General features: G+C 40.1%; 1 protein-coding gene across 1 annotated transcript in view; it reads right to left on the reverse strand.

The window, feature by feature from the left end:
- Positions 1-16,150, reverse strand: part of LOC100647190 (transcription factor Sox-19b) — a 133,234-nt gene that overhangs the window by 13,857 nt on the left and 103,227 nt on the right. Inside the window, exon 5 of the mRNA XM_012313648.3 lies at positions 1,972-2,166. Within this exon, the coding sequence (XP_012169038.1) occupies positions 1,972-2,166 (195 nt within the window). The remainder of the gene's footprint in view (positions 1-1,971; positions 2,167-16,150) is intronic.

Here is a 16,150-nt window from a genome sequence, read left to right on the forward strand (position 1 = left end):
ATCGGCATCTGTCGATTTCGATCGGTTCCTGCCTTATCTCCGACTACGAAGCATCCCCGCGAAATCGCCGGGGAACAGATGTTCGATGAATCGGACTCGCGTACACACGGCGGCCTTCCCCCAGTTCGCTTCGAGGTTTACACAGATTTGTTTGACATCCCGACCGTCTCCATTGTACCCATTGTTTCCCACTTCATAGCAGATTACGTAATTTTGAATTTTTCCACGGCGAGTCAAAGAAAAAACGGGATTCAGCCTCGGGACACAATCGACCGTGAAATTATGATCGTGAATGCCGACGAGGGTGAACGAATTATTCGGTGCACTAAATTTTCATTCGACTGTCGGACTGGACAATGAACGGTTTACGCGAGGATCGATGATACCGAATATTTTAAATTGGACGAATTTATCGAGATTCTTAGAATGATCCTTCCAAATTCTATTCTTTTGGAGTTTGTTTAGAGTTTGAGGTATGATTGTGATGGTAGAATATGCTTGAAAATTATTGCAAAAGGGGTAATGTGTTGAGTAATGAGAACTATATGTTGATTATACATAGTTTGTTGAATTTAGGTAATGAGAAGGGATGCGAGTTTTGTATTTAATTTAGGACAGTTTTTAAATTTTGAAATATAGAAGTTAAGAAACAGGATACGCTATAAAAATTGTCAAGGCTGGATAAGTCTGTGGTTAGTAATAATGCGTTTAAAATTTCATGTACATAAATGTGATGAAGAGGAAATGTTCAAGGACTCGCTGGTTCTAACTCTTAATATAGTATTTTACATAATTAATCAATTTTTGCACTCGTTACATTTTACACATAAAATATATTAATCACCAGTATCGTCACAATTAATCCCACTTAATTTACTAATTACGCTAATTTACTTTTATCTCCAACTTATCTGCCAGTCTACCCAGCCGTGTTTCCATACCTCCTTCCATTTTACCAGATATAATTACGCGATCCATGCGATTTCATCCGATCGCCTACCGCGTTATTTGTATCGGAGACAAAGAAAATAATAGAAATATCATAAAATAATACTTTCACGAGGAAAGTGACTAGATACGGTACCAATGGATCGGACTAGAATGTCAAGCACGTTGTAGTTATTTCTAGAATTTTATCTTTGGTATTCGTTGATAACAGACACCGATGACCATGAAGGGATGAACTTCACTGGCTCTAAAAGCGGGCAACGTGTGAACCATTAGCGAGACGCTGGAGAAAATGGCATGAAGGAAACGAGGGTCGGTCGAACCTCTAAAAAATCGCCATTATAAGACTTCCGACCACGGAACCCGGGGGCATCGCCGGCAACAATACGGCTGAAACGCGAGCCGAAAAGATAAGAATATCAAAGCCCCAACAGACGAAACTGTTCTTTTTTCTATTGTAGCCCGCCGCAACACACCAGAGAATTGCGAGATTTTTACTTCGAGAATCGATTTCGTTCTTGTCTTTTGGCCATCGTAATTGCATTGTTTCCTCGCTATCAGGCTCAAGCGTTTTCAGTCGGATAATTGCGTGCGATTGTGGAGCTTCTTTTTATTGCTCCGTGTTGCATTTCTTCTATTTTCTCGTGTAAATTAAGAAGAGATTATTTCTACTCTAAGATGTTTTCTATTTTATTTTTCTCTTTTTAAGTTAAATCAAGAAGGGCTTTGATATTTGACGAAGCGATAGATTCGCGAGAAATCGGTAGGAATTCTATGTTTCACAAGTTTATGTTTTTATAATCGGATACCCCGAGGAAAATTCAAACCATGAATCTATTATAGTTTTAGAGTAATGTGACTAGTTACCTACTAACTATGAGAAAAGATTTTCATTCAGGACCCAGCGAATCCCCTTTTCTCTCTTACGAATTGTAATTCTTTTCGTATTTCAATTTTTTGAAATTTTTATATTCATATTTTCTACATTCAGATTTTATATATTTGTCAAAAATATTATCTTACCAGCTCGGAGCGCATCCATGGGCACACTAGGATACGGAATACTGTAAGGATAACCTTCCTTTCGTAAGGTTTTCGGCTTTCTTCTAGGTCTGTACTTGTAATCGGGATGTTCCTTCATGTGCTGTGCTCGTAACCTTTTCGCCTGATCGATAAAGGGTCGTTTCTCGTCCTCAGTTAAGAGTTTCCATTCGGCACCTGAAACAATGTAACATTTCGATAATTAGAATCGGCGAATTAACGAGTCTCGACGTCTGTTTCAAGTGCCTATACTCGAAGAAGTTCTATCGAATACGATGGAAAAATAACTAGAGCATAGAGAAAAAAATTTAAACAATCGAAAAACGCTTGTTGAAATTAAACCTTCGCGAGAAAATTTCCTTTGGATAAGTTCCCCAATGACATTGCAATCAATTTTCAAGTTCAAATATTTTTTAGATTTTTTAAAAACTTATTGAAGTACGAACATCGCGAAATGAATTTCTCGCGCGTCAAACAATTGAGAAGAAACTAATAATTCTAGCAATTACATTCGACGTTACGAAAAATAATTATCGCGTTCGTCATTGGAAAATATTGTTCTAAGAAGACCTATCTTTCGTTCGTTCGTAAATGTCAGTAAACATTAATTTTTCCATATCTCGTCCATAGGGAAACCAAACAATGATTCATAGTAAAATTCCTCTCTGCTACCTTAGAAGTCACATCATCGACGATTTTGTACAAAAATTGTAAAAAAAAACCGGATTATAAAATAAATGAAAACGAATGTATAATTCAGCGAACATTTCACTTGCAAATTGAATCATGTCTAATCGATGTTCGATACGGTAAAACTGGGTACATATTTACACTTTCACTAATGAAGAGTTTAAACAAAAATCTACAAGATAAATACGAGAATATTTTACATTCTTGCAAATGACATACTTTTGCTAACACACTTTGGATTAATTTATATGTACTATAAATATATAATATACCAAAATAATATATGTACTATAACTAATTATGTAAGAAGTAGTAAATATTTACAAGTAATAAATTCTACGTCACTCAATTTTTCTACAACGTTTCTACACGTATGCTAGAACCAACGAAGATGTATTTAATTGTAGATTGATACGAAGCGTGACATTTGTTATTAAATAAAAAGGCGCGTTATATTTATGAGTTAATACTTAACGTTTTCGTACTTCATGTTAGGCAGTTATCATTGTGGAAGTAAATCAATTCCCTACAATTCGTAAATTAACTCTAGACATTCCAATTATGATATGATATATTCCGAAGTGGAATATTAACTTTAAACGTTTTCTGTGGAAAATAAAGTACAAATTTAAGTAATAAATCTGTCACGAATAATTCGAAAGAAGGGAGTCTGTATCGTGGCTGGTTCTCTCTCGCGAATGCTTGTTTGCGGTTCGTATAAAGCAGTTTGTAAACGAACGATAGGCACTTGGATAACGCGTCCGATCAATGAGTATAAAAGGTATTTGGACGCTGTGTTTACCCGATGAAACGGTCGTGTTGTGTGCCACCAGCGGCAGAACCAGCCGTTATGGCTGAATTATCGACAAGCTCGTAATCGCGTCTCATTTAAATTCATCTCGTTCGCGATTGTTTGTGTGGAAAATTGCGTATTCATTTTTTCCAATAAAATTTTTCTATTTTTCTCTCTTTCTTTTCCTCCTTCTGATTATTGTGGTATATTTTTTCATGATCTGTTTTCTTTTTAAATGATAATAGAAGGAGAGCGTTCCGATATAGTTAAAAATGATTATTCAGAAATTAGTTTCAAAATGGCTCGTTTGACAAAAAATTTCTTGATATTTCGTGATATTTGTAGTTAGGAACAAACATGACGAATGAAAGGACAAGCCTATTCGTGATTAAATAATGGACATAGACCGTATCGTTGTTTTTATCGCGAATTTTTTCAAACGTCGAAGTCACGCAATGGTAGCAATAGTAGCTTTAAATGAAATATCAGAAATAAAGAAACTCTTAATTTATCATAGCCTTTTGCGAAACCACGAACAGATTCATTGAAGCATGAACTTGCATGTTTCCAACATTGAAATATCATGTATTTCTTATGTCAGTATCCGTTCGGTCTGTAAATATCATTTAATTAACTGGACTTCGACACGAAATGTTGCTCCCTGAGACATTTTCGAACAACATCAGGGGAAATTCGAGAAACTCGTTTCTTATAAACCTCGTTCGTTATATTTATCTTTCTATTCACTTTTCATATATCTACCTTCTTTATCTCGTCAGAGTGTAGTATAACAAATACAATGGCAAATCTTCAAATATAATACTGTACAAATTTCAAACTTTCTGTCCTGTTATAAAGAGCACAATTTTAAAGAGTACGAAAAGTGCGTATTTTTCGTATCCAACGTTGGAAATATCAAAGATCATAATGATGAAGAAATAATTAATTTGCAAGTCGTTCATGTCAATCTCTCGTCATATTATTAAACCCTGGTTTACTCGACATAAACAATTAAAATATATTCTAAGTAAACGGTAAAATTCACTTTCGTTCCGTAAAAACTCGACTCTACGCCATTCCCTGTTCCCATTCGCTTGTCGTTTCGATCAAAAGTACCCAACACTGTCGCCGGCGTGAAACAACGGCGTTGGCGCGTTTGAAACGGGTGATTTTCGCGTTTGGACTGTTTTACGTGTTCGCGGGGAGAACGATGGCAAAGAACAGGCAGTCGTTTGCCCGAAACAACCGATGTTTTCGCGGTGAAACGATTCCAGCAGCCGCCATCTCCGTCCTGTCGCCCTCTGTTTGGCGCTTTGGTTGTTCCTTCGGCGGTAGCGAGCCGATTGTTTCGCCGAGAATTAATTACCACTTGTTGTCGGGGTGCTGGCTGCTGCTGTGTAGACAAAGCGCGAAGCCCCGGCGTGGCGCGGCGCGACGTTCTGGTAAACGAAGGTAAAATGCTCAAACGAGAAAACGACGCACGGCGTCGCGCGAGGTTTGCACTCCGCGGTTCCACCCGCGAAACAAAGGCTGCCAGTATCGTGACGATAATGGCCGCCGATGCTGAGACTGTCGCCGTCTTTCCACGTCGATCTTCTACGATGTTGTTAGGTTGCATGAAGATCGAGCGATGTTTCATTTCGTTTGAAGTGATTTGATTTCTAGGATTGGCTTAGATTTTAACGCGATTAGGTAATCATTATTACCATTTTAATGAAATCATAGTGAAAGTTGATGGTTTGTAACGTTGAAATCGTAGGATATAAAGTAAGATGACAGATGTGCGAATGAAAGTGTTTGGCCTAATCTGATAATCACTAACAGGTATTTGGAATTTATTTTACGTAATGAGCGATGGATAAACGAATAAAGAACACTCAATCTAAGTTTCGCTTCTTAGATTCAAACTCCAACTTTCTATAATAAGCTGCTGCAGTGAAAATGAAATGCTAATTCAGTAAGATTATTGTACTCCAATTAATCCCATATCGAGTCTCTGTTATGAAATTAGGTAAAAGATTCTGAAGATTAGAGTTATTTCTAAATAGCAAACTTCCAGAACTCCACGATATGTAGTAAATTTTATCACAACCTAGATATTCTTGTCCTAGATCGTTCCTAGCGCACATGATCCAAGGAAAGAACGAAATCTTCCAAATCACCTGCTCCTTTCTCAAAGCATTCAAACGACATGTAATCGACGAAAGACAACGGTATGAAAAACGTAAATCTGAAAGTAGAAGAAAAAGGCAAGAAGAAGAAACGGGGCCAAGGAGAGAGGCTCAGTGAGTTCCGACAGCAATATCAAGAACGAGCACGTTCCGGCCGGGCATACAACGAATCGCTCAAGGGGGATGAAAGTTCTCGATACAGAGACGAGATACACTGGCGGAAATTCGAGGCGCACCGGAGCAGATACGGTAGCGAAGAGAGGATGGGATTCACGTTGCCCGATGGATCTTTTACTCTCCTCGTTATTGTTGCTGACAGCAGGCAACGACAATGGAAAGAGTTGCTTGTTGTATAGCGGAGCACACGATGGAAGAAAGATAGACAGAGCAAAAGAGAGTGAGAGCAGGCTAAACAATACGGACACGTGGTGGTTCACAATGAACCTTCGAGGAACAGTTGCGAGAAAGAGAGAAACGGAACGGGGAATACGAGATTTTTGTCTTCCGGCACAATGTGCAGCGCTGATAACGCATTCGAGCCGAGCTCGACTGGTGTCGAGCCATTCTTAATCCTTGTTCCATAGCCCGTTCCCAGAATGCGTTCAGAGAACGGGAAAGGAAATATAGTGTTTCGAAATAATAGTTCAATGGACCGCTGTTTAGCTCTCTGTTTCCAGCTTATTGAAATATTGCTCGTAAGGATGCTACACGATTTCGATGTACCTCTTTCAGGATCGTTGAATACTTTCTTTCGAACATTTGAATCGTATAACCTTAAGCCACCTATCTATAGGTATTTTAGACGATTCTTGCGGATTTTTCTGTGCGTTCTTTTTTTTTAAATTACGCCAAACCTGGGAGATTCCAATGTGACGTAATTTAGAACTAAATAGCATATATTTCGTTACACAGTAAAAATTAGCAGCCACTAATGATACTGGAAACAAAAAGCTAACCATGACCCCTAATCTTCCACGAAATCTTAAAGGAAAAAGAAGAATACTCCAATGATACCCGACCGATGTTTAAATATGTCCAATGACAAGTGCACCATCAGAAAAGAATGGTTTCTTCCAGCGACGCTATTTACATTATAGCCCATACCAATCGATACACGTTTGCCCGGTCTGAAAGGCAGGTGGCACGGACGAACAAGGTGGAAGGGTAGGACAGGGGTGGCGAACGGACTGTGCTTGGGGGTGGGCCGGCGTATTTGTTTAGAACAAAGGGTTCTCGGCACCCGTTGGTATTAGTAGGTAGGTATTCTCGGCCACCACTCCTTCCACCTCTTTCCGTGCTTTCGGAGAGGGCCACGGCGAACCAGAGAACACCGACTACTGGTTCTCGTCCTTCTCGTCGTCGTCGACGACGACGCCGACGACGATGAAGACCGGGTTTAAAGCACAATGGCGCCTGCTTTTCAGTCCTTTCGCTGGTGAACAATACCGTTTATTTAACATCGTTTAAAAGTACAAAGCCTGTTAATTAATGGACGGGGTCGAAGAAGAGAGACGTGGAAGCCAAGGGAAGAGGAACTCGAACGTAGGAGGGCGAGGGGAAGACATCCATGGCGACGGGGAGCCATTGCTAGAGCGGCTTTTACCACACCAACGTCGCGCTATTGCCTCGGCATTGCTATTTCTGAAGGCAGCTGCTATTAGTCCAGCGAGAGCTACCAAGGCACAGCTTCTCCGCGTCCTTCTCTTCTTCTTTCTTTCTCCCTCTTACTTTTCTTCTTTTTTTCACTCCCTCACCCTTCTTTCATTCTTCTTTTGCTCATCTTCATTGTCACGGGCAAAACTAGGCTACTACCGCTGCTACTACCACGCTTGCTCTCTCCTCCACTTTCGTTCAGTGTCTTCTTTCCACCGATTCTTTTCCTGTTTCTCCCTTTTCTGTACTCTTTTTTCTCTCTCTTCTTTCTTCTTTTTGTTCCTCTCCCCTTGTTCTCTCGCGAGTCTTCGTTGTGCAATGAACAGAGGGTGCTGTGTGCGCGAGCGCGAATACTGTTTGGCCTTTCCGCGTTCGTTGGTGAATCGGCCGGAGAACAGCGGTTTTTTAGTTAATTAATTACTCCGTTAAAAGGCAGCTTCGTTCTTCTTGCTCGTTTCTTAGCTGGGTTACGATATTCTAGAACTTATCCGTTGTAATGGCAGCGGTATTGTTAAAATTGTTTTATTATCGTGTTTTATCCTGGCGAATGTTTGCATTTCTTGTGAATTGTAAATGGAAAATGTAGAATAAGCATTGTGAATGTTTCAACGTTTGAAATAACGTATTGTGTGATTATTTGGAAGTTTCTTACGGAGATTTCGTGTCGTGACGTCGCTCCGTTAGTTCCGTGTATCAGGGCAAAATGTAGATAGTAATTTACATTTTGTTCCAATTTGACAAACGTAAGTAATTGGAGGAACTTTTGCACGAAACGTGAATTTTTATGTGAAAAAGCTCAAGGGAGGCGTAATTTCTTAGAGGGTACCAAACGAAGAAATTCTATGTTTGAAAGACTAATTTCTTTGGTAAAATGTCTGCAAGAGAATTTTATTCATACGCGTCTTTCAAGGAACACACGTTCCAAGGAAGAAAAAACGTTTCGAAAAAGAAAATTCTACACAGAGGAACACGGCTCTTTCGTTCTCGATGTAAATGTCGCGAATCTTTTCGCAAAAGACAGTGACCTCTTAAAAGAATATTTCTCACGAGTAGTACCTCCAACGAGTGAAAAAACAGGGGGTGCAAAGCTCGTTGGCAGAGCAGTTGCTGCATTGTCGATCGATCCACAGAGCCATTCTACGTAGGAGCCTGTTCCCGACGATGAAACGTGGAAATTGGAAAACGTTTCCTGCATTTCCTGTCTGCGCGGAGACGCGACGTCGCGCCTAGGAGGAACAAACTTATTTCGCGATAAAAAATATCGAGACGCGAACGTGCGGTAATTTTCTGGAACAGAATGTTTCTTACAATCGAAAAGATATTTCGAAACATTTGTATATCTTCAGTGAAATCTTGCAACGTCCTACTTGAAGAAAAATAAGCTTTTCACGCAGCGTACAAAAGCTTTTGTGGGTGACTGCAAATATAATGTCTTGTTAACATTGTTGAAACGCTTTATAGTTAATTCAATACTTTACATCATCACTGCAATAAAAGTATGTAAACATAAATTTGACGAATAACGGTTCTTTCTCTAATTTAAACACCTTAATTAATTCCGGCAATATTGGCCTCCATTGACGTCTGTTGACAATTAACATGTTAATGATACTCAACAATACAGCTGTAAAATCGACCAATTATACAAATAAAAAAGAAAAAAACAAAACAAATATAGAAAACGTTATTTGTATTTTGCAACCTTGTTCTTTATTTCAACGATCATCTTCTGCTCTCCCTGTTTCGAAGTCAAAGTAATTTATGCGTGATCCACGTCAGAAATGTTGCACCGTATAAATTAACGCCTGGAGCAACGTTATCTCAATGGTAGGTCCACGTGGTTGTCGACGAGAAACAATGGTCTGTTTATCGACCTTAACGATCTATTATTCGACGTGGAAGACTGCTGGACGTATTAATGAGCCGTACACATTGTAGATTAATAGGCCGCGTTATTATCCGTGCAACAAGGCGCTTCTTTTTCGTCGTACAAAGAATCTAATTCCAACAAATTGCCCGTCTTCCGTTGGCAAATATGCGACTCTAGACGTGTGACGCGCGAACGGTATTATGCGAAGCAAACGTTGCGTATTTTACGAGGGAAAAATTCAGATTATAGCTGTGCCAGGTGATGTGATTTCTTATTTGAAAGGGAAATTCCAGATGTAACGAGATTTAATTGTTCACTGGGTTTTTCATGGTGCGAGTAGCGTAATCACATTATTTTCGTCGACAGCGCAACTTTATGAAAAACCCTTTTATTAGGTGAATTACGATATTTTTTTTTTTTTATTGAACAGTTTACTTGACTAATATTCGCGTATAATTCATGTATGTATATTATCGCATATATCTTGACATGGTTTTAGATTGGAAATTTTCAAAGATCGACTTAATAATAGCATATGTTCTTAGAACATTCTTCATCTTCTGGAAATTTCACTCTTCCGTCGGTTTTTCTTTTATAGCGTGTCTCTTTTCATTATTCCCAATGATCATGCATACAACTTTCTTAAGTTTCACTGCATTAGCCCCGTTCCTATTCTTTCTTTGATGTTTTTCTGTTGCATTTTGATCGTTGTAGCTTCTGGTCTGGTTCGTTTACACGTCTCTTTCCTTTATCAGTGCAATTCTTTCCTCTGATATCGCTAGAAATGGTTCCTTTAACTTTCAAATTCCTCGTTTGGGATTCTGCACTTTCCTCTTTCCTTTGATATCTTTATTTATCTATAGTTATTCTTTCTTTACTGCAAGCAGATTCCTAGTCTTTGTAAAATCAAATTTTCACCGAATTTCAAACAAATTTCCGAGTCTACAAATTACCTATCGAATCTCCCACTACCTGCATTTCACATCGACGTACAACCCGTCCACAAAATTTCTCACTGCTAAGAGGAAGATTCTTGTCGGACGCGGAAGATCCACGCGAAATCATTCGCGAAGATGCGTATATTCGGTTCGAGTAGCGACAGAGAGAGAGAGAGAGAGAGAGAGATAGAGAGAGTAGAAGTCGAGCTTTCAGCCTCGAGAGCTTTAAGCTTGCTTGGGGACGATCATTTTTAATCACGCGGAGACGGAGGGCTAGATAGAGGGAGGAAAGAACGGGAGAGTAGCGGCGCGTGTACCTGTGTGCAGGCGTTTTGTGCTCCCTCCTTTGTCGCAAGGGCGGCATTGTTCTCACGATTCTATAGGATCGCAGTGTCGGGGTCCTCCGCGAATTGTTTTCTTCGCGAATCCTGTACAAGCTTTCTCTCTATCTCTGTGTATGTCCTAGACACGATTACGTCCACTTTCCTGGGGATTACGGTGCCTCGCCTTTGAGAAATAGAGTTTTCGTGGCCCTTTCGTTATACACGCGTATCTCTCTCCAAGGTCTTGTAAATTTTCGTGTAAAAGGGAATTGTAGGTAGGTACAGGAAGTTCGTGTTGTATGTCTGTTGTATTGTTCATAGTCAAAACGAGTAGGAATTATGTAACAGAATAGTTGACGCAGAGTAGAATTTAACCCCTTGTTTCATGATTTTCTTTTAGCAGCTGAAGTAAACGTTAATACGGTGTTAAGTGAACATTATCGAAATCATATCGAACATCTCCAAAAGGAAATTAGAATAGATTCAAAGATACACGAATAAAGTTAATACAGAGCTATTTGTGAAAACCTTATGACAGAAACATTAAAAGAGTCTCAATTTCTTCTCAAACTCTGTTCATTATCGCGCGTTGATTTCATCCCCCGAAGCAAACCTCAATTTTTCTCCAGTTACCATCCACATTGCGAAGATAAAACGAAAAAATATATGAAACAAAGTAAAGAAGCCCCCATTTTCCCCGTTTAACCAGATAAGCTGCAAAATGCCGAAGCAATTTGAGCTCGTCAGTGGATTCCTCGGCGGCGAAGGGTAAGGGATCGGCGCTCGCCGGAGGGAAGCGTAGAAAACGCTCGTTCCACGGCCTTCAAGGGTTAAATAGGGTTGTCCTTCGCCAAACGCGGGAGAGGATGAATATTCTACCTCTCTGACTGTCCCTCTCTTCTGCTTGGCTCGCTTCAACGTCGATGAGTGCGCAAAACCAAGTCGTTTCTTTAACGCACGTCAAAGAACTCGAAGGACGAAGAGAAACGAGAAAGAGAGAGAGAAAAGAATAAGAGAGCTAGGTAGATAGCAAAAGAGAAAAATAGAGGCTACGGGAACCGGCAGAAATACTTCATTACGATGAAAGCTTTGCTCCTGCCTTCTCAAGTCTCCTCTTCCCAACCCCTTTCCTCGCCCTCTCTTTCTATCTTCACCGACCATGTGTTTCACAATCTCCCTGTTTTCGTGTTTGCACGTATCTACATCCACCACCTCTTTGTCAATTTTCCTTCTCGCCCCCTCCCCTTGTGTCCAACCTTCCTCTCGCCGACCATCTCGTTCCTCCAAGTTCTTCGTCTTCGTTTTCGACGTGCACCAGCACGTGAAAATGCGTTTCGCGCATTGTGCGAGTTGCGTGGCGCGTTCTCGTCACGTTTTTATGCAACGACAATACGGACCGGGGTATTTTAGAGAGGAAGAGAAGAGGAACAACCGGAGGAGACGAGAAGGGGAATTACGACGATCGATGCAGGCACGAGTGGAGACTCGCTCGGTGATCACCTCTGAGTAATTGAGTCTGCTACGAATGGGACGATCACGTCCCGTGAATTACTTTACTCGTTCAGGATACGATACTGTAGACAGTTTCGTGGAATTTGTGCAATAGAATTTACATGATGATTGTTTTGTACTTTTCTTTCTGAAGAATTTACGTAAGAATTGAAAGATCTTAAAATCGAATAACCAATATCTACTTTAATTTTCTTAATATTCTCTGTCACTGAATAAAACTCGAAACACTCGAGGAATCGCTATTCCCTGTCGATATAATGTACGTGACAAGATCTTGATTCAATATCCTAAGATAAAATATTCATTTTAATCTTCTTAATGCCATATTAGAACACCAAATGTTTGAGAAAATTTTCATCGCCACTGCTTCTTGATGGTATAAATTTAAAAAAAAAAACTTTCAAAAAATTTTTCAGTTCATTTAATCGATACAAAATATCCATTTCAATTTCCTTGACACCACACACTCCATCCCTAATCAGAGTACGAAACCCTTAAGAAACTTCCCATCGCCATCCCCGGTGGGTCTAATCGATTCTCATTCAATTAACATCCACCCTAACTCGCCTCTCAACAAATACGATCGAAGAACCAACCCCTTCCACGCTATCCCTTTCTAACTTACTTGAACCAAAGTAGAATCTCCCATCGAATAGAAAAAGGACATGGTCCGAACAGACAGAGAAAGGATGGAAAAGTTTTGGTGGAGGAACAGCGGGTTACAGGAACGTCCAATAACCAGATTAGCTTCTCCCAGTTGGATTCACGTGTTCGATACAGGGCTCAATCTCACTTCCGCCATAGTTTTCGCTGGAGAATCGCGAGTACGTGTCCGGTTGAACGGCTGGAAGATAAACGCGGACGTTCATCCGCTAATCGACGTCGTAAAACCGACGTTGTCTGTCGATGACGTTTCATCGAACGTCTACACGCTGCGCAGATGTGATCGTAATTGCGTGTACATCGCGCGAAATGTTTCGCGCGAGCATGAGAAAACGCGACAGCTTGTTCGTTACGTTAATCACGAACGTCGCGTTTCATTGGTTCTTCGCGGAGATGCGGATGGCGTTTCGTCGCGAGTCCTAGGATTTGATTAAATCCGTCCGTTTGGGGAATGTTGATAGTTTGAAGCTGCGTTTATGGGACGATTATTTGGTGTTTTAAATCTTGCTTTACTTTGGTCCTCTTCTAATTGAAATTGAATAATAACTGTGACGATATTATTATGATAAATAGCGAAAAGTTGTCATTCTAAATTTTTTGTTTGCTGAAGCATATTGTAATATGAATAGATTCAATTAAATTGAATAGATCGATGTTTCGGCGTTATACATTTTCTATATGTTTGCATTTTTAACATTAGAACTACCACACCAGTCAAATTGACTGGTATTACAATTTTATTTTAAAATTCCTACTTCATGTTATATTTTCTTCCGCAATGATGTAATGCCTTCCACAACGATAACTAAAAGAATAATATAATAAATTTTATTTTGTTTTTTATATATTCAAATTTAAAATAATTTCGTATCAAAGCTACTTATACCAATACCAGTCAAAATGATTGGCACTTATCAAAGTGTAAAAGGGCCCGATTAATCAGTTTCCTCATTTTGTACAACTTCCCACACGTTTTTCAAATTTTTAATTTTAAAATTTTTTCAAATTTTTTAATTTTTTTTTTTCATTCAATGTGATGATATCAGTTATCAGGAAAATTGCGGACCGATCGCTAGATCGCTAGATGCTAACACTAGAAATACCACATCAGCAAAAATGTTTGGATCATAACCGCAGATGTATTGATAATACCAAAAATGTATAACATAACATGGGATTCCTTCTGTAAGAAAGTAAGAAATCAACAAATATAAAAATATTCTATTACGTATTTTTTGAAGACCAGTCATTTTGATTGGTTTTAGTAAAAATAGCTTCGTGTTAATTATCGGTAGTTCTAGCGTAAAATTCCTACTTGATTTACCATTTACGAATCATTCTAGTTATTAAATATTATTAGATTCAAAAGATATTTACTAACAACGATCTAGGGGAAAGTGTTTTGTGTACTATTAAATGATGTCATTGCTGTTCTAACGAATAGACATTCTGCATCTTTGTACATAAATTCATGTTTGTATTCATAAGTTTCATCATTCCGAGTTTCAACATTTACATATAGCTGTCTCTTACATTTACAAAGAGCTGTCTCTATCGATATCCACAAACTTTCAAAAACGTCTTTCAAACAAATTTAATCTTTCCCAACTTATATTTGTAGCAACGGTTGCAAGTAATAAGACTCTTATTTTATAATCCACAAGAAAATTGACGATAATCTAACGCAACGATAAAATCCCATATCGAATCTTGCTGCTGAGCAAGAAAGTTGATTTTTATCTCGAATCGAAATTTCCATTTAGAAGCTATTTCCAGGCGTTGGACGAGCACGCGCGTTTGCTCAGGCTTGGCAAACACCATCAACTTTTAGTTGGTTAACTGTTCAGTTGGTTCGAGAATAGAGGGAAAGAGAGAGAGAGAGAGAGAGAGAGAGCGCGCGCGCGCGTGTGTGTATGTGTGTGAAACCGCGTGTGCATTCAACTAGTTAGTTGGGCAACTAAAAAGTTTGCACTCCGTTGCAAGCCGCAGCCACCTAAACGGTTGGTCAACTGCGGCACAGCTTTCGCGTTCGAACGCGCTTATGGCAACGAGTAAATAACTGACCACTTTGCGCGTCTCCTCGTTGCATCCCTTATTTTTCGCTTTGTATTACACCAATCGATTTACTCAATTGTGGCGTAGAATAGAGTGTTTTGTAAATGGAAAATGTTCTCGTCATGCAATAAATAAACAATGTAATTACAAATTACAATAATTTTTATTATAGTAGAGAATTTTGTTAATTTGATAAATTCGAAACTTGGACAAACGCCACATTATTAATTAATAAATGATTCGATTAAACCTATCTGCATATAGAGAACCTTAAGAGAATATCAAAGAACGCACTATGAAATTTACGAGCGGAAAGAATTAATGTCTTCTCCGTTTCTCAAATCTGTCTACAGAATTAAAAATATACCCAGATAAAATTGTAAAAACTGGTTCCAAATTTCTGACCATCGAACGGCGAGAACTGCGTTTAACCTCGACGGTAGATAAATTTAAAAACAGTCGGATCTTCTCAAAAGTGGTAAAAAATTTAGCTGGGGAACAATCTCCTTCGCGGCACGATCGAAATTCCACTCATCCGCGACATACATTCGCGTCATGAATCGTCGAAATCACTGCACCCCTGAGGCGTCAGCGAGTCAGCTCGCGAGTTAACATTTTCCCCGGAAACCGCAAGAAAGCTGGAGAAGGAAAGTGGATCACGGCAACATTCCACGCGAGATTCCAGCGACCGAACCGCAGCCTTTCCCTCCGCGGAGTACATCGGTTCCTCGAATCTTTTGTCGACTTCTAGTACGGCATACGAAGAGAAGAAGGAGGAAAAGTGAATGGTACAGTGGAAAGAGGACAAGCCGGGCCGAAGAAGGAGACGCAGGGTCGTGGAAACGGAGGTAGAAGGGTACAAGAGGGTGGTTGTAGGATGAAATTTGCAAATGCTCCGACAAGCCAGCTACGAGGAACTGGCGGGTGGAGGGGCGACGAGTACAGGGTAGCAGAGAGTTGTATATCAAGTAGAAATGCGCGCGGTGCCAGGGATATGGCGGTAAAAGAGCGACGAAAAAGTGTCGCTTCGACAAAGGGTGTAAGCCGGAGAAGAGAAAAGGGGGGAGTGGGAGTGAGGGATGGAAGGAGAAAAAGAGAGAGGAGGCTCGAAATGGTCGAGGAAGAGGATAAAGAGAGAGGTAGAGAAAACGGAGAGGGTGGAATCCCGCGGCAGAGGGAGGTGGTTCGAGCGTGCGCGCATCATTTTTGCCGAGGAGCAGGCACTTCCCTTATTCGTCGTCGCCGGGGGAACGCCGGAGAGAAACCGGGGGTAGAAGATCCAAGGCGAGGAAGAAAATGACGGATAAAGAAGCTTCGAGGGGTAGCTGCGGGAACAGGCTTTGTCGATTCCCGGGTATTTAACGGAAATACCAACCGGAATACCTTCGTCCCCGTTCGTCTTTATCTCCTTTTCTTTTCCCTCACGGCTTCGCCGCCCTCCATCCTCCGCTTATCCTTCTCTGTCCCTCTCTCGCATTTTCTCTCTGTACCGT

This window comes from Bombus terrestris, chromosome 11 (genome assembly GCF_910591885.1).
Source record: "Bombus terrestris chromosome 11, iyBomTerr1.2, whole genome shotgun sequence".
NCBI lineage: Eukaryota > Metazoa > Arthropoda > Insecta > Hymenoptera > Apidae > Bombus > Bombus terrestris.